This window comes from Falco biarmicus, chromosome 14 (assembly GCF_023638135.1).
Source record: "Falco biarmicus isolate bFalBia1 chromosome 14, bFalBia1.pri, whole genome shotgun sequence".
In the NCBI taxonomy this organism is placed as follows: Eukaryota; Metazoa; Chordata; class Aves; order Falconiformes; family Falconidae; genus Falco; species Falco biarmicus.
The window spans coordinates 21,712,201-21,736,093 of NC_079301.1; the positions used below are offsets into that span (position 1 = coordinate 21,712,201).

At 43.3% G+C, this 23,893-nt stretch overlaps 1 protein-coding gene across 2 annotated transcripts in view; it reads right to left on the minus strand.

Moving 5' to 3' along the window:
• LOC130158601 (vascular endothelial growth factor receptor kdr-like) overlaps positions 1-23,893 on the minus strand; it is a 141,977-nt gene that overhangs the window by 66,471 nt on the left and 51,613 nt on the right. For both annotated transcript variants that reach the window (XM_056359320.1, XM_056359319.1), the window contains exons 4-9: positions 19,147-19,274; positions 14,729-14,888; positions 12,996-13,132; positions 11,337-11,496; positions 10,637-10,754; positions 8,715-8,890 (exon numbers count right to left, since the gene is read on the minus strand). In XM_056359320.1, the coding sequence (XP_056215295.1) occupies positions 8,715-8,890; positions 10,637-10,754; positions 11,337-11,496; positions 12,996-13,132; positions 14,729-14,888; positions 19,147-19,274 (879 nt within the window). The remainder of the gene's footprint in view (positions 1-8,714; positions 8,891-10,636; positions 10,755-11,336; positions 11,497-12,995; positions 13,133-14,728; positions 14,889-19,146; positions 19,275-23,893) is intronic.

Here is a 23,893-nt window from a genome sequence, read left to right on the forward strand (position 1 = left end):
CACATTTTTATATGTATTGCTGTTTTTTAAACATGCAATTAAAAAAAAAAAAAAAGCTGTTGGGAATGGGGAGCTTTTGCAGGTGTTGGGCTACTGGCAGTACAGAAGTTGAGCAAACAAGCAAGCTGCCTCTGCACAGACCCTGCAGTGCACCTTGCCTCCTCCAGCAAGTGCAGCACAGAGTCCTCCTTTCTCCTTGAAACTCTGCAACAGCACCCTATGCTACCCTCACTGAACACCTTCCTATGGAGCCTTGCCCCCCAGCCAGCAGTCCTGCCTACCCCACCGTAGTGCTGGACTGCTAGAGCAGATCTTTAAATGCACTTCATTCCTGACCAGAAGTATCCTTCGCTATCCCGCTTCTTCCTTCCCACTACCCTCCCGCCCCAGATCTACCTGCTTACGTTCAGCCTCTGCCTCCCATCCCTTGGCCATTGCCCTCCCCAGGCTGAGTTTCCTCAAGCAGAAGCCAAACAAACCTTAAAAGCTTTCTCGTCTCTGGCTGCATGTGGAACACGCAGTGTTCAGATGGCTTTAAATGTATTGAAATAAATGGGTTTTCGTCCTCTCTGGCTTGAAGTGTGATTGTATCCCCAACTCGCTTTGCAGAGGTGCAATTGCTGGTGTGAGAGCTGACCTGAATAACTAAAGACTTTGCTGTTGCTGCACTGTGAAATGCAATCAAAAAGCAGTTCTGCTTACTGTAAGTTTCAAATTGATCAGCATTATGTAAATCTCACCTTACTTACTAGTGTTATCTTTAGTTTGTGGCATTAGGAGCAAATGATACGTACAAGTATTAGGACATTAACCCTCTGGTGTTATACCTTCTGCAAGGGACAATTCTAGCTGTAAATTCATTGCAGATGTTATTACGGGGTTGCACACTTGTCAGCCAAAGGAGCATCCAAATATAAAGGGCAGCAGATAGAAATTTTCTGTTCTGATTTCAGCTGATACAGAGTTATTTTTTATTCTCAGTAGCTGGTACAATGCTGTGTCTTGGATTTAGTATGAGAATAATGTTGATAACACACCGATGTCTTTAGTTGTTGCTAAAGTAAATTTTATACTAAATCAAGGGCTTTTCAGTTTCTCAGGCTCTTCCAGCCAGAAGGCTGGAGGGACACAAGAAACTGGGAAGGGACAGAGCCAGGACAGCTGACCCAAACTAGGCATGGGATATTCCATACCATAGAACACCACATAAACCAGGGGGAGCTGGCCAGGGCCGATCACTGAGCGGGGACTGGCTGGGCATTGGTCAGCGGGTGGTGAACAGCTGTATTGTGCATCGCTTGTTGGGTTTTTTTCCATTCCCTGTGGATTTTATTCCTCTCCCCTTCTCTCTCCTTTTCATTACTATCATTATTATTTTTATTTCTATTATTAAATTGTTCTTATCTCAACCCTAGAGTTTTACGATTTTCCTGACTCTCATCCCCATCCCACTGGTGGAGGCGGAGTGAGCAAGTGGCTGCCTGGTACTTAGCTGCTAGCTGGGGTTAAACCACTACAGTTTCCCTGCCTTTTTCAGAGAAACTTTGCTTCGCTTTCAGTGACCTCTACCTGAACTGCTGTTTATGTACCTTCCCCACTACCATTTAAACTGGGTTTCAAAAAATCTTTTCACATTAAGCACATCATTAAAATAACAGAGTGGTCCAGTAAAGCATTTCCTCAATCTTATGTACTTTGCTGGACATGGGGCTTCATTAGAACTATTGATAGAGCGGCAACTTGTTTTTTATTTATCCATTCTGTTTCCAAAAATAATTTGCACTTTAGAGTCTTTCATCTGATGTTTGTGCAGTTCTTAATGGAAATGTAAGATCTGCAAGTTGAGCTGGGTGAATATTCCGCAGCTTGAGCTAGATGATTACTCTCTAAGGTACATAGGAAACTCATTAATGCAAGTTTGGACTAGTCAAACAGTATGGGAAAAAGAGGATGACTTTTGCCCCAAAGTAAAACCAGTTTGTCTGTGTTTGGCTTACAAGTGATCTCTGTGATTTGGGGTGGGGGGTGTGGGGGTGTCTTCTTCTTTTTTTGTTAAAAGAAAGGAAAAAATGAGTTAAATGACCTGAAAACAAAACTTTTGTTTCAAGCTGAACAGAACATTGTGTTTGACCCTAGCTGATTTTGTCTGGGTGGTTTTCTTTGTTTCGTTGTGTTTGCTTTTTTGTTTTATTTTGTGCACATTGCACACAAGGCTGCTGTGAAGGGGGTGCATGGCATTGTCCCCACAGTACCTCTGAGGAAGCAGATGCCAAGATGAAATGAGTGGCCAAAATCACTCCGTGAGTCAATACCAGAGCCAGGAATAGAAGTAGGGTCACCGATTATTGGTTGCCTGCCTAATCTCTAGCGCACACACCCTGCTGCTCCATTGTAACCCACTGTTATGGGGTGGGAATGCCAGCAGGGTGGGAGCAAAGAGAAGAGAAACTGTGCAAATGGATACTGCATGAACAGATATTAAGAAAAATCAGAAGGCACTTGACGTACCCTACAGGGAATTTTGTTGTTAAAATGGCAGTGCAGCTTGGTTTTGTCTTTTCTGACCTTGTACTGTCACTTTTGGACATATCTATCTTCACCTTGTAGGAGGAAAGCTGTCTTTTCCCGTCTTATACCACCTTTCCCAGATCTGTCATTCAACCCCGAAGCAGCCAAACTTTGGGAAAACAAAAGGGTTTTCTCTTGTCTGTCTCTCCCCATCTTATTCTTTTGTAGCAAAACAGAGTTCAAAAGCAAACATGTAATGATGAACTGCTTAATTTTTAGCAGAGCAGGCAATTTTCTTGGATTTTTGTTGCTGCCCCCTTTGCCTGCTTTTCAAAAGAGAAAAACAACAGTTAATATACCTGCAGGCTTGGCTGAGAGACAGCATGGAAACCACATGCTGCCACTTTCTGACTTCCCCCCACCGCTCTGGTTTTTAAGGGCTGTCAGAGAGAGATTGCTGCTGCAAAGACGTGAGTTGAATGCTTCAGATTTTTCTGGCAAACTCCAGCAGGCCCCCACCTTCCTCTTCCTAAAATTGCTTTGGCTACTTCCAACAAAATGAAAATAGCTCATCTGACTTTTTCATTAGGGGCTCTCCTGGGAGTGCAGAGAGGCTGAGTAGAAGCTGGACTGCAGAGCTGCAAGAGTGTAGGGTTTGCATAATGTCAGTGAGAAAATTCTTCATAATTTGCTAATAATTAGTGTGCCGGAAAGACCCACTGCAGTCTGTTTGTGCCACCACATTTTTTCTTTTCTTTCGTATATCTCCCAGAAAAAGCAGTTGTTTCTCTTCTGCCTGTGTCTGATAAATGAGACCTGAAGGGTAGACTGGAGCGCTGTATCTCTTCGCCCTTGCTCTTCCCAGCTGTGTGTCCTGCCCACCCAACACACTGGCCACAGCTGTTGCTGCCAGCACCCAGGAGGAAAACGAAGCAACAGGCCTGGGGAGGAACACATTGGAACAGGGGCTGGATGGAGACAAGCTGTGTTTTATTTTGGTGTTTCTGGTTTGCTTGGCTGGCCCAAGAGGTGGAAAATTAGATTTTCTATTCTGACTTTCCCTGAATGGGTCATCCTCCAAGGAGCTACGCAGGAGATGGATCTGATACACAAAGGAAAAGCAGTCCTGGCAGGATACTGAAGCATGCAGAAAAGGTGAAGGTAGATTGTTTTACGTAGCCCTGCTTCGTGTATCTGGCTCAGTCCTTTAACCAAAACATCAGTTGGGTTGAGCTAACAATCCAAAGAAATTGCTGTTTCTCACAATGCAGCTGTGTCCAACTCGGAGATTTCAGTGGCCCTTCCATGCACAAAAGACTGCGAGAGTCTCCCCCTCTGTCTTCACATGGCTTTAACTGGGATCCATCACTCTAAGAGCTCTTTTTCTCTGAACTGGCATAGCCCACATGTATTAACTTCATCCTGAAGGCTCATTTCCCTCTTCAGACTATTTCTGGGTCTGGTTGAGGTGATGGTGTATTGTTCACATGGATCACCACATATTTATTAACTTTTATGGAGCTCACTGGGGACTCCTTTGATGTCAACTCATCCCTTGCAAGCCAAAGTAGGTCAGGCACAGAACTCCCTTTGCCTTTGATTTTAAACCAAATATGAAGAGCTGGCCTGACTACAGAGTAGGGCAACACATGTATCGTTAAGTGCTCTGGAGCTAATTCTTCCTAGTAACATCGAGATACAGCCAGTCACCTTGCTGACATAACAAGGAGCACATGGCAATGCACACGTGAATTCTCCATGCACCCCTTTTATTCCAATCCTTGCCCAGGAGAGAGGGAATTCATAAGGAGCCTGTGAATTACTGCTGCTTATGGTAGAGGCTATTTCTAGCACTTAATCCTGCATTTCTTATAGATACAACACAAGAGCTTGGGGGATCAAGGACTGTACGAGGGAATGTAATTTCAATTGACTAGAGCAGCTGGAACCCAAAGCAATATTTGCTGGAAGAGCCTTGAGGGAGCACAGGAGAGAAACTTTGGGACAAAGAAGAAAGGCAAAGTGGTGAAGGAGGTTATTCATGCCAGTTTTGAATTAACTTATGCTTCAATACAATTTTCACTCACAATGTAGTGGTCAGAGCATGCTGACTGCTCCATAAGGGCTCAGCAAGAACCCTGATACATGCAGATGACTTGTACAAGGGTGAGAATGAAATCCAGCCTGTTTGCCCATAAATAGATTTGAGGTTTTGTGTTTATGTTTTGTTCTGAAACTGCTTTGCACTCCAGCCCAGAATAACTTTTCTCCCACATTTCTCCTTCTTGGCTGGCTCAGATGTGCAGCCACCAGCTGTTTGCTAGGATTGTTCCTTCTCCTTGCTCCCTCCCCTCCAAATTCTTCAGGACATTATTTTCTTGAAGCTTTTCTCAATAAGAATTTAATCAAACAAAACAAAAACACAGCAACCTGCTGCTTCTTGGACAGTGTTTGATGTGTAAATATGTAAAGAAGGAGTGTTTTGAAAATGCAATCAGCTACCTCCTGGGGACTTGAGTCCTACAATGAGCCAAGGTGACTACACAAGGGAGATATGTGCTCCTGCAAGATTAAATTCCAGCTGCAGTGGGAGCACGGGTGACCAGAGGCACAGCTAAGCCACTGCTTAAAGAAACATTTTTTGAATAGCAGCATGATTCTCCTCCAGGCCAGGCAGCATGCTCCTTCCTGCATATTGTCACCAGGTCCTCGCCTCGGGCCGGCATTGCTATCAGTTCCCACCCTGCAGCTCTGGGAGTTGTTTGCCAGTTTTGCTCCTTCTTGCCTCTGTGAAGCTGAGACAGTTGCTACCTCTGCACGCTGCAGATACTCACCGGTGTTACGGCCATATCAAACTTTGGGGGGAAACAGTTCCTAATATTTTGCTCATTTCTACGGACTGAAATACTTTGCACATGCAGCATATGTTTTATGTCAGAGCTACTGTGATTGCTACCAATTAATTGCACAGGAGGTGACTCCAAGGAAAGGCTGCAGCAGTGCTGGTCTTCTAGCAGGCAGGACATACACTGCGTATCAGCTCCTGTCCTGCAGGGCTCAAGCAGATGACTTCTTATCTTGTTCTCATCCTGCTTAAAGGATTCTCTTCTGCTGCCATTACTAATGAATAAAACACGCTGCAAAAATTAATATAGTGCAGTTTGATGAATGAGTCCTGCTGCTGTTTATACTTTGTTTGTGAACAACAATTCACAACACCATTAACTTTAAACTTCCTCTACACCTAGTTCAAATTTGCAGTCGATGGGTTTTTCACAGCATGCTGCCTGCTGGTTGTACGGTGATGCTCAGGAACATTAATGATGTATTGTTTTGAAGAGACTCACAGGAGAGGGGGCTGTGTGCTTACTTGTAATTTCTTCAACGCAGTGTCCCCTTGCAGCATTTTCAAATGCCATTTATCTTCTCATTCAAAAGTCTATTTAAATAATTTTCCATCTTTAATAGTATAGATCAGAACTCACTTTCACAGATGCAGCTCTGATATTTGAAAGACTGGCCCTGGCTTTTGGGAAGCAATGCTGTTACTCAAAAAGAAATGTTACTGCTCCGTAATAGGGAGCTGGTACATGGTTATGTACTCAGCACGAGGCTTATCAGGTGCTGAATTGCTGCAGGCTCCGCTTTCAGACATGATGCAAAACTGATGCTCCTGCCACTGTGTTCACTTGCAAGCCCAAGAGGATTTTTCCATCAAGTCTGCTAATCCCAGTGTTCAGATTCCAGCTTCAGTAATTGCAGACTGCCTGTGGTTCTAAGCAGAGACATTAATCATACCTCCCAGCTCAGAGGTGGTTGTGTTTCAGTGGTGGGCATGGTAATCCCTGCATAAAACAGCTAGAAAATGTTTTGGTCTCCTTCTCCATGTCTTAAGTGTCTGCTGAAACTCCAAGCAATTTATCTATTCAGGTGTGATACCAGGATATCAGTCATGATGACTGGAAAGAAAGTGTCAGGTTATTTGTTGAGGAGTTAAGGGAAAAATTCAAATCTGCATTCAGTTTGGAGCTTCAGATTTTTTTCTGAAAGTAAAGCAAATGATGCCCAGATCTGAAAAAGCAGTCCCTTTAACTGAAAGCACAAGAAAAAAGGCAATTTGCTGCTGCCGGATAAGCCTCAGGAGCAAAATTTGCCTTTTTTGGTCTCTACCCACATGCATCTCAACAAAATGACCCTTTCCTTGGGCTGAGTGCTTCACATACAGCGCATCGGGTCAGTGCTGCAGAGAAGAGCCTGGCAAAAGCAAGAAAGATTTCCTAGGTGTTTTGTTCAGTCCTGTCTACAATCAAGGCAAAAATACCCTCATTCTCTGCAGCCATTAGCTTACAAACATTGGTGCTCTTTGCCAGGTATTTTCCTTTGCTTGCTGTCATTTCTGGGGTGACTTGCTTTTACCAGAAAAGAAACGCTTGCTGTTCAATTTTCCTGCGGTTCACCATGCACCACCTCCAGTCAGTAACATTCCTGCAGCCGCTGGACTTTGCAGACTCTTGAGAAATGGTGGTTTTGCAATTAAATAATTATTCCTGATTGAAGTCTTTGTTGGGCTGATGTCTCCAAATGGCTAACAATGAGCACCATGCTAGGCATGCACTGTGTGTGAGACAGAATACCACACACTTGAACATACAATAAAGATGAAAGGCTTGTACTGTAGTCAAGAGCATGGGATGGTTTAATCCTGAAATAGCATCTTGCTGATACAAACAAGGTCTGTTTGTTTTTTATATGCCTATTTGGGGAACGGCTGCTCTTCAAGTAAACATTCTCTTTTGCATGCAAACACCAGTATTTACCTTGACAAGATAGTTTATTATCGTTCTTAATTTTCTCTTCCTTTGAATATTTCCGTTCTTTTAACAAGACAGCAAAACCATTGTATGGATAAACAATCTCAAGTGAACAAATTACTGCAGTTTAACACATTTCTCCTCATCAGCTGAGCTGCAGTACCTGACCATAAGCATGTTCTTAGCTCTCTCCACTCCTAAATCACACATTAGGTTATGTAATGTTTAAGGTGCTTTAAGCTACCATGTCTTATTTAGCATTTTTAATAGGCCAAATAGGGACAAGTTCTCCATTTGTTAGGCATTATTCCTTTCTGAAATGTGAGAGGTGAAATGAGAAAAACACAAATGCTGGAAGTTACATGGTGCAACAGCACATTAGTATACAAAACAGGACAACTGAGAATATTTTTTCATGTAAAGAGGGTAAGCAGAAAAGAATTCAGCACAGAAAAGAGAGCAAGCCTATCAATAACTTTCTCTCTCTCACTGCCTGAGTGGACCTTGGGAAATACAAAGAGAAGCAGAGCTAACTTTTGCTGAACTCCTGCTCGGCCTCGTGATTCAACCTCTGTTGCCAAATTCAATGGATTAAAAGAGGCAGCGGATGTATAAAGAGACAATGTGGCTCTGTCTTCCGTTATTCCAGCAAGGGAGATGAATAAATGTGATTCCAGTATCTATTTTCCCTCTATGTCAAGTGAACCTGCTTCAGTGCACACCACAGTTTACTTCAGTTTTCTCCAGATTACCCTGAAAAAGAACCTGGCTCTCAAGTGCTCCCAGCAGATAAATGGCAATATATAAAGTACAGACTTAGAAAGTATTTCCGTAGCAGGATGATGGAGAGACATAAAAGACAGGGTAGCTCTTCTAGTTCCTTCTGTCAGCCCTATTGAGACTTTTCCTGTCCCAGCAGATGTCCTCCAGTGCTTTACCCAAGCTAGTTTTTAACCTCAAGGGATCAAGCTTTCATGACTTCTCTTGGGAAACTGCCCCTAGATCTACAACTTCACTGCTACATACCCTCCCAAACTCCTATTAAAATTAAAGTCCTGCTAAGTTTGCTCACTTTCAGGCCATCTCTGCCTCCCTCCGTGGAGACACTGTCCCGACACAGAGGTGCTGCAGGTATTTCTGAGGTGCCATACCTCCCTGGAAAGTGACTTCAGTGACCTTGTTTCAGACCAGCTCCTCATAGCAGCTCCTTCTGTTGCTTTGATTTAACAAGTGGTGAAATGAGATGGATCTTCAGTGGTTCCTAAGTAAGGTGATAATCTATGCACAATGTTGTATCGGCTCGTATCAGCTAAACACAGGGAAATGTCACCCATTCCTGCTGACTGGTAAAGGATTGCACAAAAAATGAGAACATTATCAACACCAAGTCCTTACCTCTCACTACCAGCTGCATGGTGAGGTTCTTATAGAGGCCGTATTTCGCGTTGCTCAAGACGATGGTGTAGTTTCCAGCATGCTTTGGTCTCACATCTCTTATGCCCAGTCTGTACTTCATTGGATCCGGCTCGTAGCAGGTGTGGTTATCCTTGATCAGTTTGCCATCTTTGTACCTGTTTTGAAAGTCCCGTGAAGGCTCATCATGTGCATACACACATGTTAGCCCTCAGAAAGCCTGTTACCCGAATTAGGGTGGGTAAGGGGTCCTTCTTCAGAAACAGCAAAGGAAACGCAGATCTATAATCACTGCTTGAATTGGACAACTATTCCTTTTATCCTCCCATACTAAAACCGAGCATCTGCAGCGCTATGGGATGGCTTCACCCAGCAAACGGAGAAAAGATATTTTAATGGAATGGAATGAACCGTGCCTCTTACATGCTCAGCTATGATCAGGAATGGACTCTAGGTGCCCCCAAATTATGCTGGATATGCGATACTAAGTGCAGGAAGTCGTGGGTGAGCCAAAATTTCTGTCGTCAGTTTTAAACCAAGATATTAATTAAGCAGAATTGTCTTTCAATATGTATGTATGACCCTTTACTGTTTCTGAAAAAGCTAAAGTCTGTGACCCAGAGAATTTACAGGAAGGTCAGTGAAGAATTCACAATCTTGAATCTTCAGTAAGAGTAGGATAGCAGAGTCTGCGTGAGCAGACTCCACTGCTGATCCAATATGCAGATTTGGGTTATGATTATGAAATAGGCTAGACTTTGCCACACACAGAGCTTTAGGCTTGGTGGAAGAAGCTGAGGCCTGAGTCCTACTGCCTGAGAATGCTGGAAACCTTCTTTACAGTCGTTTAAACAACTGGACTGAGAGACCTCCAACATGAACAGCTGTAGCTCCGAACACACGGGGAAGGCAGCTGTGGTGGTCCCAGGCAGCTACCACACAGCTCCATGCTGAGCCCCAAGAACAAAGCCTTGGCAGAGAAGAGGGGGATGGTCCCCACTTCAACTCACAAAAACATTTCAATCTCCTAAATAACAGCAACAATTAAACATACCTCCTGGCAGCGCCGATTTCACTGATTTGACTGAGTATTAGAGAGTTTCATGTTATTTCACTGCTAAAAAAATGTAGCAAACCCATCCCTGACTGAGACCTTTTGTTGTCAAGTGTACTGTGCAGGTGCTAACTCACCCAAGCCACCTTCTCTGCCAGGACAGGGAAACCCACATCAGCTGTTGTATGGGATTTCATACAGTTAAAGATGTATAAGGTGTTGGATGGGGTTGTTAAAGACCCCCTGCAGAATGAAGCATAGAAAAAGTAGCAAAAGAGGACAAATGGTGAAAGGATAAAGGGAGATGAATGTCCCCTGGAGTTGCTGACATGTTGCCCCTCCTAATAAGCTGATCCATTACAGTTCTGATGGAGCCTTTAGTTTGCTCAGCAGGGTTCACTGCATTGTCTGCAAGGATCTGACATTGCTGGTGGTACAGGATTGGAGGAAATTATTTAAAAGTTATGAAGAGAAACAATTTCTTATGTTGAGAATGCATCCTGCAGCTTTCTGTTACGCACTGCCTCCTGGCAGACTGACCACACTAATGGTGGTAATATGGCAGCCCTTCCCCAGTAGGTTTCTACTTGAGTCTTCCAAACAGTTCTGTGTCCCAGGTAAAGGAACCCCCCATTTTTCTGCATGACTAGGAGAGAAGAATAGCATGGGAAAGAAGTATGGCTTGACCAGCTTCACAGAGCATCTCCTTAGCTGACCTGGGACCCCAGCGGTGAGCATTCCCAGCTCTCATCTTTTACCTGTGTGGTAAGGAACAGTGAAAATCTATTCTAGACAGGAGCCCAAAAGAAGGTTGCGTATTCCTGATTTTGCTCAAGATGATTGTACTCACCAGGTGACACTTGGACGAGGAAAGGCATCCACCTTTGCAGCCAGTTTCAGTGACTTGTGTCCCGCTGTAATCTCGTAATAAGGCCCTTTCTTATGGGAAATCGTAATGAAAGCTTTGTCTGGAAAGAGAAGTGAACAGGAAGACAAGTAATGTCAGATCTGCCACAGCACAGCGCTCACATCTTTGAATTGCGTTGTGTCTACCCTGGATTTTTTGCAATGCAGATCTGCAGAAGCTGCAGACAACCAAACGGAATGACAAGCTGTAATCACAGTTCCCCTGCAAAGCTCAGCCACAGCCAGGACCGTTTCTCTCCAAATGAAGGACTTTTTATTTAAAGCAGAGAATATGCATCTGCACGGCCCCTGGAGCAGCGTGTAGAAATGGCTGAGGTGGCTCTTGTCCATGTTATTGACAGCAGGCCACATTTCCCAGAGCAGCAGCAACCACACTTGATGCCAGCTTGTTCAAAACAGTTCAGCTCCCCGTTAATCCATGTCCTCAGACATGTCTCAGTCTTGAACTTTTCCTTTGAAAACATAGTGCTGGGTGCTGACTCTCCCATAGATCCATTAGAAATTTACCTAGTTGGCATTCTTCCTAATGCCATTTCTATGTCAACAGATTTAATAATGTGGCATTATCCTTTAAACTGAACAGTCTTGGTTCTTGGGTGTTCTGGTTAAGCTGCAGAACTCACCATACACTGTAACGGTGACATTGGCCTCCAGCCTTGTTATGTTGAATGTTTTGCATACGTACAGGCCTCCGTCTTGCATGGTGACATTTTCAATTGTCAGGCTACTGCCAACTTTATACACTATGTCTGTCTGATCCATCGTTCTTTTAGGATAAGGGTGCTGGAAGTCAGAAAAAAGGTGGTCAAAAAGCAGCATAAACTGGATTATTTTGTTCATCCTTTCAAAGTCTGCCAGTAAAGACAAGCAGTGATTCATATCAAAATGATCATACCTCCCCATCGCTAAGATAAATAGTATAAAAGACAAATCAGCGGGAAGAGCTCTTGTGTGAGATTTCATTATCAAATCTAATGAGAGAGAGAAAGAGTGGACCTGTGGCGCTTCTCTACTGAAATCTGGGCAGGCAGGTAGGTAAGGGGATGGATTCGTCACAGATCAGCCCTTCTCAGGGACCAGATCCCAGGGATCTCAGTGCAAACCTGCCATTGACATCTGTAGGGTCAGAGTTGTGCTTTGTTTTTTTTGATGGTGGTTTTTGGTTTTGGTTTTGGTTTTTTTTGTTACAGTCAGTATTTTTCTGTCTTTAAAAACTCCTACTTTCTAAAAGAAAAGTATTATGACAGAAATATAATCTACTATGACAGCCAAGTGCCAATGCAAATTCCTGGAGAATTTTAGAAAGCATTACCGCTTCTGATGGGATTTTTGAACCCAGAGATTTGGCCAGGAAATTTTACGTTTATAATGTTAGAAGTCTAAGGAGGGTTCACAGAAAGCCAACTCTCTTCCATCATATGGGGTTCACAAAACAAAATTCAGTAATAGCATATTGCTTGTGCTTCTATAAATTCTGTTATAATTTTTTCAGTTTCTTCACCAAAACAAAATCAGACATTCTTTTTTTAAGTAAACAGGAGAATCAGTTTTTAGGAATCACATTTTACACTTTTCCAAGAGGCTTAGATGATTCTTTGAAATGTATATTTTCCTGAACTAAAAACAACAAAAAAGCAGTCATCTTCATTCTGAGCATCAAATAGAACCATGAGTAGTATCTCAGATAAATGAACTAATTTGGAAAATACCCCTTCTTCCCTCTGTTTTTCCTTGGGAGAACTGAAAGGTTTTAGTACATCAAAGCAAATGCTCAGTCTCCTACATGTTTCTACTTCAAGTCCAGCATTTTTGTGTTGCATTCCACAGAAAACTCAAGAACCTACACTCAAAATTTAAATGTCATTCTTTGGTGGAGATTTCAGCAGATACAATTGGCTTTTGTTTCACTTTTTCCTACTTAATAAATGCCAAGATTGATGAGCAGATTGCCAACATGCAACTTCCATGGCTGCCTTGGGACTTGCCACTGTGAGCCAGGATCAAGAAACAAGCCCAGAAGAAATGAGACAGCTATTCATCCCAACAAGAAACACACTCCTGGCTTTTAGCCTGAGATTTGCAGTTTAAGTTGCAGGTTCAAGATGGTCAGACAAGTTTTAGATTCATTCAGACTGAAAATACAATTGATTGTAGGCTTACAAATGGTTGGATATATTTCAGAATAAGTGGTAGTTAGGGTTTACTCAGGCCTGTGGACAGTTCTTTCTTTTGGGTAGGGGGAGACTGCATGAAAGCAGAATGCAGAATTTTCATCAACTCACAGTCCCACGGGGGCACGTCCATACGAACTCAATGCGCCCGTTGATGAAGGTTTCAGCTTTGCATTCCAAAGAGAGAGTTTCTCCAACCAGCAGTTTTTTGGGAGTTGCTTTTAGAGTCAGGTTCTGTATTCTGCTCTCTGAAATGAAAAAAGCAAAGGTATAACCACACAGTGCTCTCTGCATCAAGCGTGTTTAAGATGGCATCCGCACTCTGATTGCCCCCCAACATCTGCTCCTCTCCAAAACGCCTGACCTTCTTCTGTCATTTATGCGGAAATTGTTGGAAATGTCCACAAGATGGAAATATTAGGGCAGTTGTATAAATGCCTGAATATCAGCTGATCAAACTAACTGATCCCATGGGCACAGTAATTTATAAATTACTTTTCTTGCATTTGCTGTGGTGGCACCAACCCTCACTCAGCAGGTTCACAGCTGTTCTCAGAAAAAGTTCTCAGAAGTGACATCCTTCTGAGTGCCTCAGCAGGGTGCTCAAGCATGGGCACAGGCTGCCTAGGGAGGTGGTGGGATCACCATCCCAGAAGTGTTCAAAAAACATGTAGATGTCTAACTTAGAGGCACAGTTTAGTGGTGGACTTGGCAGTCCACAGGTTGGACTTGATGATCTCAAAGGACTTTTCCAACCTAAGTGATTCTATGACTACGATTTGTATATCTGCAAGAGGATTAATTTCTGTAAAACATGAAACATATTTCTCCTCCCCTCTGATGACCAGCTACCTTTCTTTCCTGAATGAGATCCACAAATCTTGGTCTTACATATTTATTGATGCCTTAAACACATCAGCTCAGAAATAAGCCTGCATCATGTTTACGGTGCCCCATACAAAATGTGTCTGACCACGGTACATTCAGCGAGTAAGGTATTCCCCGCGTCCTTTGGGCTACAAAGAGATGACCTAACGGGGGTTTTAGCTTTGCATTCATGATCCTAGTAAAAAATAATTGCTTCAACAATGAAGAAAGAGGGAGAGAGAGGGATTTACAGGACTTTTATTTGGCTGCTGTACAAATTTACAGGCCTGTTGTTTAAAGCTCAGTGCTAATTCTATAGAAGGATGCCATGATCTTACGGGAATGAAGTCACAATAAACTCTCCTCTTTCAAAAATATATGACCATACATTGAAAACAAAAGAAAAATAAATTCTAATTGGCTTCACGTAAATGCCCGGCACTCAAAAATTGAATGTTTAGTTGCTTCAAATTCAGATTTTAATTTTGATCTGAAGCTCAACTGTAAATACAAGAGAAAGGGTACAGTAAATCACCAAGACAAACTATATAAAAAAGCAAAGATATGAATTAGCAGTTTAATGAGATTTTTATACCATGATCTTGTGTGTTTAGTGACCAGAAGCAAAAAGAAAGCTACTGTTTAGTTTATCCTAAACCAGCAGTTGCTTTAATGTAAATGTAGCTTGATCCAAGCAAACAAAGCCTTGGTGGGGTTTGAATAAAATACTCATATTTTGTACCACCTTAACACTTGGTAATTTCTCAAAAACAGGAGTGGATCAAATCCAGGTTCTATTGAATAGGAAAAAAGGGGAAGACTGCATTTGCTTTTAGTGTTCCAGCTTGGACTTGCTACAGATACGTGCCAATTAGATATATCAAATATAATTGAGGCTAACCAAGAAATAATACCCAGGGGCTTAGCCATGAAATAGAAACATTGTGGTCATTCCTTGGCCCACAGTCGTCACTCACCCAGTCTCTGGGCTACGTAATAGGAGGTGAACACATTTCCACTGACATTCGCAGTGCATGTGAATACTCCAGAGTAAACAGAAGCATGAGAGGGGATGATAAATCCTCTTCTGGGGTCCCACATTATCCTCTTGAGTTTCATCTCTACGGAATGAGGATACTGAAAGAGAACAGACAGATAGGAGGCTTGTGAGACATTCCCTTTCCCCTCAGACCATAGAGGCAACCAGCCAAGGCTGTTCTGCTTTAGAGGCAGGGTAGATATTTGACCTTTCAGAGTGGTTGGTGGTCTCATTCCACACATATCTTAAGCAACATCAACATAAGCAAATAGAAAAGCCCTCCCTAAGGTCTGACTGTCTTTGAAATCCAAAACTTGGACATCATAACTGGGGCTTTTGATTCAGGAGTGCCGGTCCTCTCAGATCTTAGGCAAGATGCCATGCTACCCATTATAGGTCCCATTTCTCTCATCTATTTGCTGGAAATAATTATGCCTATCTTACATTAATTCTGTAGGGTTATCTTTTTGGAACTGTTTAAGAACAAAATTTGCTTTTCCTAACACTACATGTAGCTACCATATACTTTCCTAGGATCTCACAGTACTTTAAAAACATGTGTGAAGTTAGACCCGTAAAAATCAGAATATTCATGTCACTAGCTCACCTGGTGTAGCCATCTATAAGCTATGGTCTGTGGCTAGCCATCAGATTCTCTGTACACAGAGAGGGATGAGACACTTTCAGAGCAGCCTATTGATTCCCACTATGCATGGAAGCGGCCTGGATGACTTAAGATGGTGAATCATAGTGGCAGAAAGAAGGGGACTTAGTAACATAGGCATTTTTTGTCCTAAATTCATAAATACTTGTAATGTTCTGAGATTCTTGAAAAAATCTGTAAGTATCTGTAAGTTCTACTTATGGGGAAAAAATGAGGATATGAAAGGCAAATGTGGAAAATAAACTAGAGCAAAAATTCATTTAATAAGAATGAACCCTCCATACACCCTTGGACAGCACCAATGTCAAGCAGGTTAGCTTTTATTGGTGGGAATAATTAGTTTATTATCACTATTAACACATGGAGAAATCTTCAATTTGCTAGAGAAAAAGCAATTTACTTTCCAATCGTTTTGAAAATCCTGGATTGTAATGTAGAATAGAAATATGTGAAATGAAATGCAGAGAAATAGCTTCGGAGTCTGTAAAGCAGGTCACTGAAATTCAGCCTATCTGCAGGAAGGTGGATGGAAGCACAGGCTGTAGGTCTGACTTTTCCAGAAGGATATAGGAACTATCTTTAGGACTAAGGATGCGCTGTAGGAGTGTTAAGGTCAATTTTGGTTGAAAAATGAAGGGTTTGGGGAAACCTCCGTGTGCCTACAGCTGCCACGTGTTAGCAATTTTATTTGCACAGTGGTTCTCCCTCGTTCCTATCACACACTGGCTTCTCAAAGGTGAGGGAAGTTATTTATTCCTTTTCAGAGCTACTTCTTTTTAGCTTTTGGAGCTAACCAAGAACTGCAGTAGGGACTGCAGGTGGGAATTTCCCCAGTGATATAATAGTTTTGCTCTTACTCTTGTTGTTATGCAGGATGCAATTTATTTTTCTGTCTGCAAACAAACAGTAGTCTTGTATGGCAGTGCAGTTTAAATAGGATTCAGTTTCAATAATACTCCTGTTCCAACAAAATTTCAGCTTCAGGCTTTGAGAGCTGATGCTTATACCTCTCATATGAATACACAATTGATCAGGTTGGCACTGGTTTAGGTCACTTGTTATTACATTTTCAGCACAGACCAAAGAGGAAGAATTATGACTGTGGGGCAGGGACTGGTGATGTTGCTGTGGGGAAGGAGACACAGCAAAACAGTTGCTTTCTTTTGGAACAGCAGTTCTCTTCTGCCAGCAGTAGGAAACATGGATTTCGTGTAAATACTTTTGATGTAATCAAGCTGTGGCATCTCTATTCAGAACCATTAGGAAAATTCAGGAAAATTACAGAAGGAGATCTGAGACCTGAGGCTTAATCATGCCTTAACACCCATGAAGGTCAAAGCTGTAAGTGGCAAATGCACACTGAACCAGATCATTGACTAAACAGATCTGACAAGACTGAAAATGCTTCTTTTTTGCCCAGAATTAAAATCATGTTAGGCAAAATTAAAAGTTTGAATTGTGTGTCTTAGCATGGGTTTGTTAATAACGAAGGTGATATGTTGAGTTAGCTGGGATCTGTTCAGTATTAGCAAGAGGTACCTTTCCCCATACATATTTAAAGGCCAGAGAGCGCAATGATTTTAAAGTATAATGGTAACATAAGGAACCTAATTTACGGTGGAAAAAAGTACATTTTCTACAAGAATAATAAAATGTGATAAAGCTGAACTTCACAATTTGGCAGCTCTGCTCCCTGATGGCTAGGGGAAGGGGAAAGAAAAAATAACCCCGCACAGGAGGCCCTTTTCAACTCTATACACATATTAAACATTTTCATAAACCATTCAAAAATATATATTTAAACAATCAAACAAAAAGCGTCAATGCTGCTTGAAGGAAATCACAGTGGCTTTCCTCCCTTTGATGTTCGTTGTCTACTGGAGATTAAATTTGGAAGAAGAGGATGTTCTAAATTTGTCCGATGGCCTTATGCACCTCTCCTCCCCCACCTTTACCTCCACCCCTCTCCCGCCCTGCTTCCTCCCCGCACGGGAAGCCGCCACCTTGGCTCCACGCGGCACCACGAAATTCCCAGACAGGGCAAAGCAAGTGGTGACTTTCCGCAGTCAGAGCCTGGGGCTGGTGGCTTCCGAAGCCAACGCGTGGCTCCCAGAGCGCGTCCCCCCGGTAGCCATGTGTGTCCAGCCCCCGCCTTGGGAGGGTTCCTCGGGGGAGCCGTGCTCAGCACCCATATCCCTGCCCTGCAGCCCAGCTGCTCTCCCTCGAAGGGGAAAAATCTCCTGGGGACAATTTTCTTTGCAATTCAAAAGGGAGCTTTCAGTGGAGATTTTATTCCAGCAGCCGCTTGCAGCAAGGTAAAGGACTTTGTTTGTGTTTGAAGAAATTACCGGGACAGAATTTAGATGGCAAGCAGGGAGAGCAGGGCTGCCTCTAAATAAAGGAATAAATAAAGAGGTCAGCATGGTTGAGTTTCCAAGCTCAGCTGACTGTGCCGGTCATTCATTGTACTCCGGCAATGAATTTGGTTGAAGCAGGCTAAAATAAGATGGGGATGTTTCATTTTTATAGCCAAGGAGGAGAAGGTGATAACACTTATTCAGTGTTATGGAAGCGATAAGCTAGAGCAGGAGAGGAGCCTTATTCCCCCACCCCACCCCCTTTTAATCCCTACTGACAACATTTTAAAATAGAGATCTGCTAAAGCAATAAGGCCGGTGCTGTCCCTCTGCACGTCTACTGGAAATTTGCCATTGGTCTCAGCAGGGGCCGGAGCACTGCCTCAGACCTCCAGGACTTCATGTGCTGCCTCCTGGGAGGAGGAGACACCTAAAAACTAAGACATTGAACTGCTAAAAGGAGCAGAGGTCTTCAGTCCCCTCTACCAGCAGAACATCAGCCCATCTGCCTGCGCTGCACTATCCCCCTGTATCCAGCAGAACACCCCCACCTCTCACAGCCCCTCCGGACCAGGCTGCGGAGAAAGGGCAGGGCAGGCGCTGAGCTCTTGGTCCCATTAGGGCAGCTCCAGCAGTCAGCCTGGCAGGGGAATGGAAAGGCACAGAACCTATTAGGTAAAAGGCAGGATTAGAGCCAGGAAACCTATGTTCTGCTCCTCGCTCCATGACAGGCTTCTCTACAAAGCAATTCTAAAGCCCTTTAAATGAGTGACTAGACCTCCATCAACTGAGGAAGCCCCAGACCTTAAATTTCCATTTTTATTATACACAATGGCCTTGGCCTCCACAGACCACTCTGTAACCTTGACATTCAGATGTAACTTCTGTCAAAGGGGTGGACGGTGTAGCCATTTATTCCCAAAGCTGAAACTTGGTTTAAATTTATGAAATCAAGCAAAAATGGGCAATTGTTCTGACAAGGTTCAAGGTATGAAAGAGATGAGATTTCATGAGGATAGCTAACAGCCAGGTGTTTTACAAAGAATTTTAAAGAAAAACAGCGCCCTGTCATCTGTCTTTGCCAGTTTATGGAGGAACATCAAGTCACAAGATGAGAAATATACGTGATAAACTCAGGCTAATCCCCAAACAGCCTTGTACACAGTTCAGTAGGAATACACTGCAAGAGCAGGACGGTGCTGCTGGAATTTCAGTGTCTTTGCTATTTTTATCTGAAACTTACCTAGCTTCATACATTTTATTTTGTGTTTTTACCAATTTTATTGGCAGCCCAGACCCCTGAACTGATTGAGTTTCTCTGAAACAGTCACTTACCTGGCTAAGCTTAGGTTTGATATCTGGCGAGGTAACTCGGCAAGGGACAACAACCGTTTTCTTAGCATCTAAAATGTAGATTATTTCAGGATGTTCCGGGTGAATCTCCACAAATGGACTTCTGTAGTCTGCAGGGAAAAGAACATTGGTTTGCAAAAGTGCTCCTTTACTGCTCAATGACCAGAAGGGCACTGGAGTCTGAGCAGCTAACTGCCCACAGAAGGCTCCCTGTAGTGTGTAACAAGACATCCAGTCACATCTTGCTCATTTGCAAATGCCAGTGTCATCTAGGGATTATAGCCCATGACCAAGAACTGGAATAGCCCATTTCTAACCCTATTTTACCAGTTTGCAGTGTAATCTTGTAAAAATTCCTTTTCTAATCTATTCTCCATCTGTAAAAATGAAGTTAATGGATCGGCTCCAAAGGTCTTCATGGCACTGGAGTTAGTTCTTTCCCCAGTCCTCTGAATTTCTTTCATAGGTGATATTATACTGCAGCAGTCCCAAACTCCACAGCAGTTAGGTGATACAATAGGTTTAAAGCTGTTAAGATAAATCTACTGAAACAAAAAAGCAGCTTTCTGTAAATAAGAATCTCCAGAATAGTGCAGAAAGAATGCAAAAAGGGAATGTAGACCCACGATATTCAAAGCTAGGCAGGAATAATCTGTTCCAGCCAACAGCAAAGTAACTTGGTCAGACTCTTTGGGAGCTGAGGATGCCCACCTGGGAATCAGACTGGATATAGAAATCAGACTGGATATAGAAATAACTAAAAATCTGAGGTAGTTTAAGTTAATAAAGCTTCAGAGTGTTATTTACCGATTTTTCCTTGTATGAATACAGTGATAGTCATCAGAAAATTAAATAATGTTTGTGAAATCCTAAAACCTTCAATATCTCTCTAGAAAGCATTCTTTGTCTTGATATTCTCATGGTATAAAGTTTAAAATACCGTTCAGCTAATGCAATACCAACTACACCTCCCAGTGTAGGCAGTCAACCACTTTTGGTTTGGATTATACTGTTGACAGGGAAGGATGTGCACCCTGTGCGATAACCTCAGCCTCCTTATCCTTGGCTGGGGACCTGCCTCCACACACTTACTATATTTTGGAAATGGTTTCACATAAAGCATGGGAAATGGATGACATGAAAGGTTTGTGAACAATCTAGGTTGCAAAAATGCGCTCTGAAGTATTCTGACAGTACTTTAAAAAAGGATGTGCTATGAGGAAATTACAGTCAGTTTTCAAAAGGATGTTTAACTACTCCCAAATGGGCTAAATTGGTAATGAATGCAGGTAATGTCCTCCAGGACTGACACATCCATCACGCTGGATCAGTAGGAGGCCTTCAGCAATGTCCAAACACTTTATGTGTTCATAGAATCACAGACTGGTTTGGGTTGGAAGGGACTGAAAGCCCGTCTAGTTCCAGCCCCCTGCAGTGGCCAGGGACACCTCCCCCCAGACCAGGTTGCTCCCAGCCCCCTCCAGCCTGGCCTTGGGCACTGCCGGGGATGGGGCACCCACAGCTGCTCTGGGCAGCCTGGGCCAGTGTCTCACCACCCCCACAGTTAAGAATTTCTGCCTTGCATCTAATCCAAACTGACCCTCTTTCAGTTTAAGGCCGTTGCCCCTTGTCCTGTCACTACAGGCCCTTGTAAAAAGTCCCTCCCCAGCTTTCTTGTCAGCCCCAGCAGGTACTGGGAGGCTGCTCTATGGTCTGCCTGGAGCCTTCTCCTCTCCAGGCTGAACCACCCCAGCTCCCTCAGCCTGTCTTCCTGGGAGAGGTGCTCCAGCACTCTGATCACCTTCATGGCCCCCTCTGGACTCGCTCTGACAGGTCCATGTTCTCCTGATGTTGGGGGCCCCAGAGCAGAGGAGGAGAATCACCTCCTCACCCTGCTGGCCACGCTGCTTTTGATGCAGCCCAGATCTGGCTGGCTTTCTGGGCTGCATGTGCATGTTGCTGGGTCACATTGAGCTTCTCATCCACCAGCATCCCCAAGCCCTTCTCCTCAGTCCATTCTCCGCCCAGCCTGTGTTTGTGCTTGGGATTGCCCCAGCCCATGTGCAGGACCTTGCACTTGGCCTTGTTGAACTTCATGAGGTTCACATGGGCCCGCCTCCAGCGAGTCAAGGTCCCTCTGGATGCCATCCCTGCCCTCCAGCGGGTTGACTGCACCGCCAGCTTGGTGTCGTTGGCAAACTTGCTGAGGGTGCGCTCAACCCCACTGTCCATGTAGCCGACAAAGCTGTTAAATAGCACTGGTGCCAGTGCTGACCCCTGAGGAGCACCACTTGTCATTGGTTTCCACTTGGACATCGAGCTGTTGACTGCAACCCTTTGAGTGTGACCTTTGAAAAAAGGAAACCCCTATAGTGTTCCCTGTTGCTGTATAATAAGGAAAAGCGTCATTCTTGACGAAGGATGTACCTTCTGAACTACCCTTGTATATCATGTCGTGTTTCCTCTCAAATTTCTGATGTAATATTAAGGGATTTTTTATAAAGAAAACAATCCATTTCTTATTGCTGGGTGGATCTAGCCCCTCTGTTCATCTGAAAATTGCCCAGAACGGCACATTTCTGTGCAAATACATGAACAAGTCCACACGCTACCAAATCAAGACCACGGCGCTAGTCCTAGATCTTGGGGAGCCCTCCCGCCCCCCACAGCTGAGAGGCTGGTGGTGGAGCTGGGTGAAGAGAGAGGGGCTGTTTCGGGTGGGCTGAGCTGGGCAGGTGCCCGGAGGGGCAGCACCGGGGGCACAGCCTGACCCCTGTGGCTGCCGGGGCAAACCTGCCGCAGCAGGGCAAACAGTCCTTTGCTTCATATTAGTGGGGAACCAGTTTTGAATTTAAAAGGAATGTTCACTCTTTGGACACTAGCAGGGATCTGTGTATTCCGTGCTGGAGGATCTGTAGTTAAACAGTAGGTGAAGTGCATATTTATGTTGCATTTTTCTGGGTAACAAGCGTTCTACATGTAAGTGATATAACTGCTTATTGGTGACCCACAGACAGTTTGAACATGGAGTGTGAGATTTGGATTTGCTCCTCTAGAACTCCACTGACAAAGGCAAACTCAGAGTTGGTTCATCTCCCTTCCTTTGTCTTTATTTCCCCGTGACTGGTAAATCACCTGGACACAGGTCATTCATCTGGGGATATTAATGTTCATTTCTTGGCTAATGACAACAGTCTTTGCTTAAGGAACGTCATGGAAATATGTAAGTGCTGTCACTTGGAATTAATCTATACAGAATTAGCGTGGTTTGCACCACAACCCAGAACAGTTTCACTCACAGAAACATGAAGGGTGACAGGCAGAGTGACTGGGGAGTCAGACAGGAGAGTGGGACTGTTGCCTCGTGCAGTTTTGATAGCTTAATTTTAGCTCTGAGAACTGGAAACAGGATTCCTAGCAGACAAAATGTACTGTGTGCTTCATCACCACGAGAGCAAATGTTGGTTGGAGCTCCCCGCATGTCTCAGAAAGGCCACACGTGTTATGGGGACGTTTTACAAAGGCACTTGGGTCACTGTGCAAGTACGAGATGTGTCATTAATGTGGGAGCTGTGACAAGGACCTGCACTGTGGCACTGAACACGAGGCACTAAAACAGAAGATGAAGACCAAAAATCTGGATGTCGATCATTTCTAGTAGTGCCTTTTCATGTCAGCTTTTATTCCGTGCCATTGATCTATTCTGACTGCACTGGTCTATAAAAAACCATGTCCTTTGGATTAAGGGCATTGCAAGAAACGTTATGTGAGAGAGATTAGTTAGAATTAAAAAATTAGACTCCCCCCATTTAGGAAGTCTCAGATAGACCTCTGAACTTTCTGGTTAGGCAGGCACTGGTTCTAATCAAGCCTTGAGCTGAGAAACCTAATCTCCAGACCACAACTTTGTAGCTTTTTCCAGTCCCTAAAACAAATAGGAAATATTTATACACAATCCAGTGTCTTAGGCACTTTCCCAAACAGGTCTGCTAAATTCTTCTATTGAGTCACATCAGGAAAATGTGCTCAGTGTTTGTCCCTGGGCATTTGTGCTGCTTAATACCTCTGGAGTCTTGCTCTCCAGCTAAACCATACTTGGAGGTATCAAGTGTGATGGTATTTTTATAACCAATTTGAAAGCTTGTGCAAATGATGAAAGGCATTTCTACTGAAAAGAAGATTTTTAAAAGAACATCCTTGGATTATTTGCTATAGGAAAAAGCAGAGAAAACAGATTTTTGTATATTTGGAACAAATACTGGGAATGCAAAAATGTGTCAGGGGAAGCCTATTTCTGGCCCTACAGAGAAAAAGAGAGAACCACTAATGTGCCACATGACAGGGGGACAGGACAAGAGTATCAGCCAAGGGGAAATCTGCTGTGAAAAAAGGAGCTTCTTAATACCAAACTATTCACAAATTTGGATCAGATTTTGACTATTTGTTTTGACTGAAAAGATGGGAACACTGAATTTAAAAATATTTGTGCCCCTATTTTTAGAGGGAATTTCAGAATAGTACTGTTTATTTAAAAAGTAATATAACTCAAAAGAGGCAGCTAAGGAAATGTTAAATAATCCTAAAATGTCAGAAAATATTGAACTAAGCAATGATTGAAATATCTTCGTCAAAACAGACTAATATTTCTGAGAAATATTTCCTGTTCAGGGAAAAAAAATAATCATTCAACCCCCATTCTCCATCATCTCTTCCTACCTCCAAGACTGAC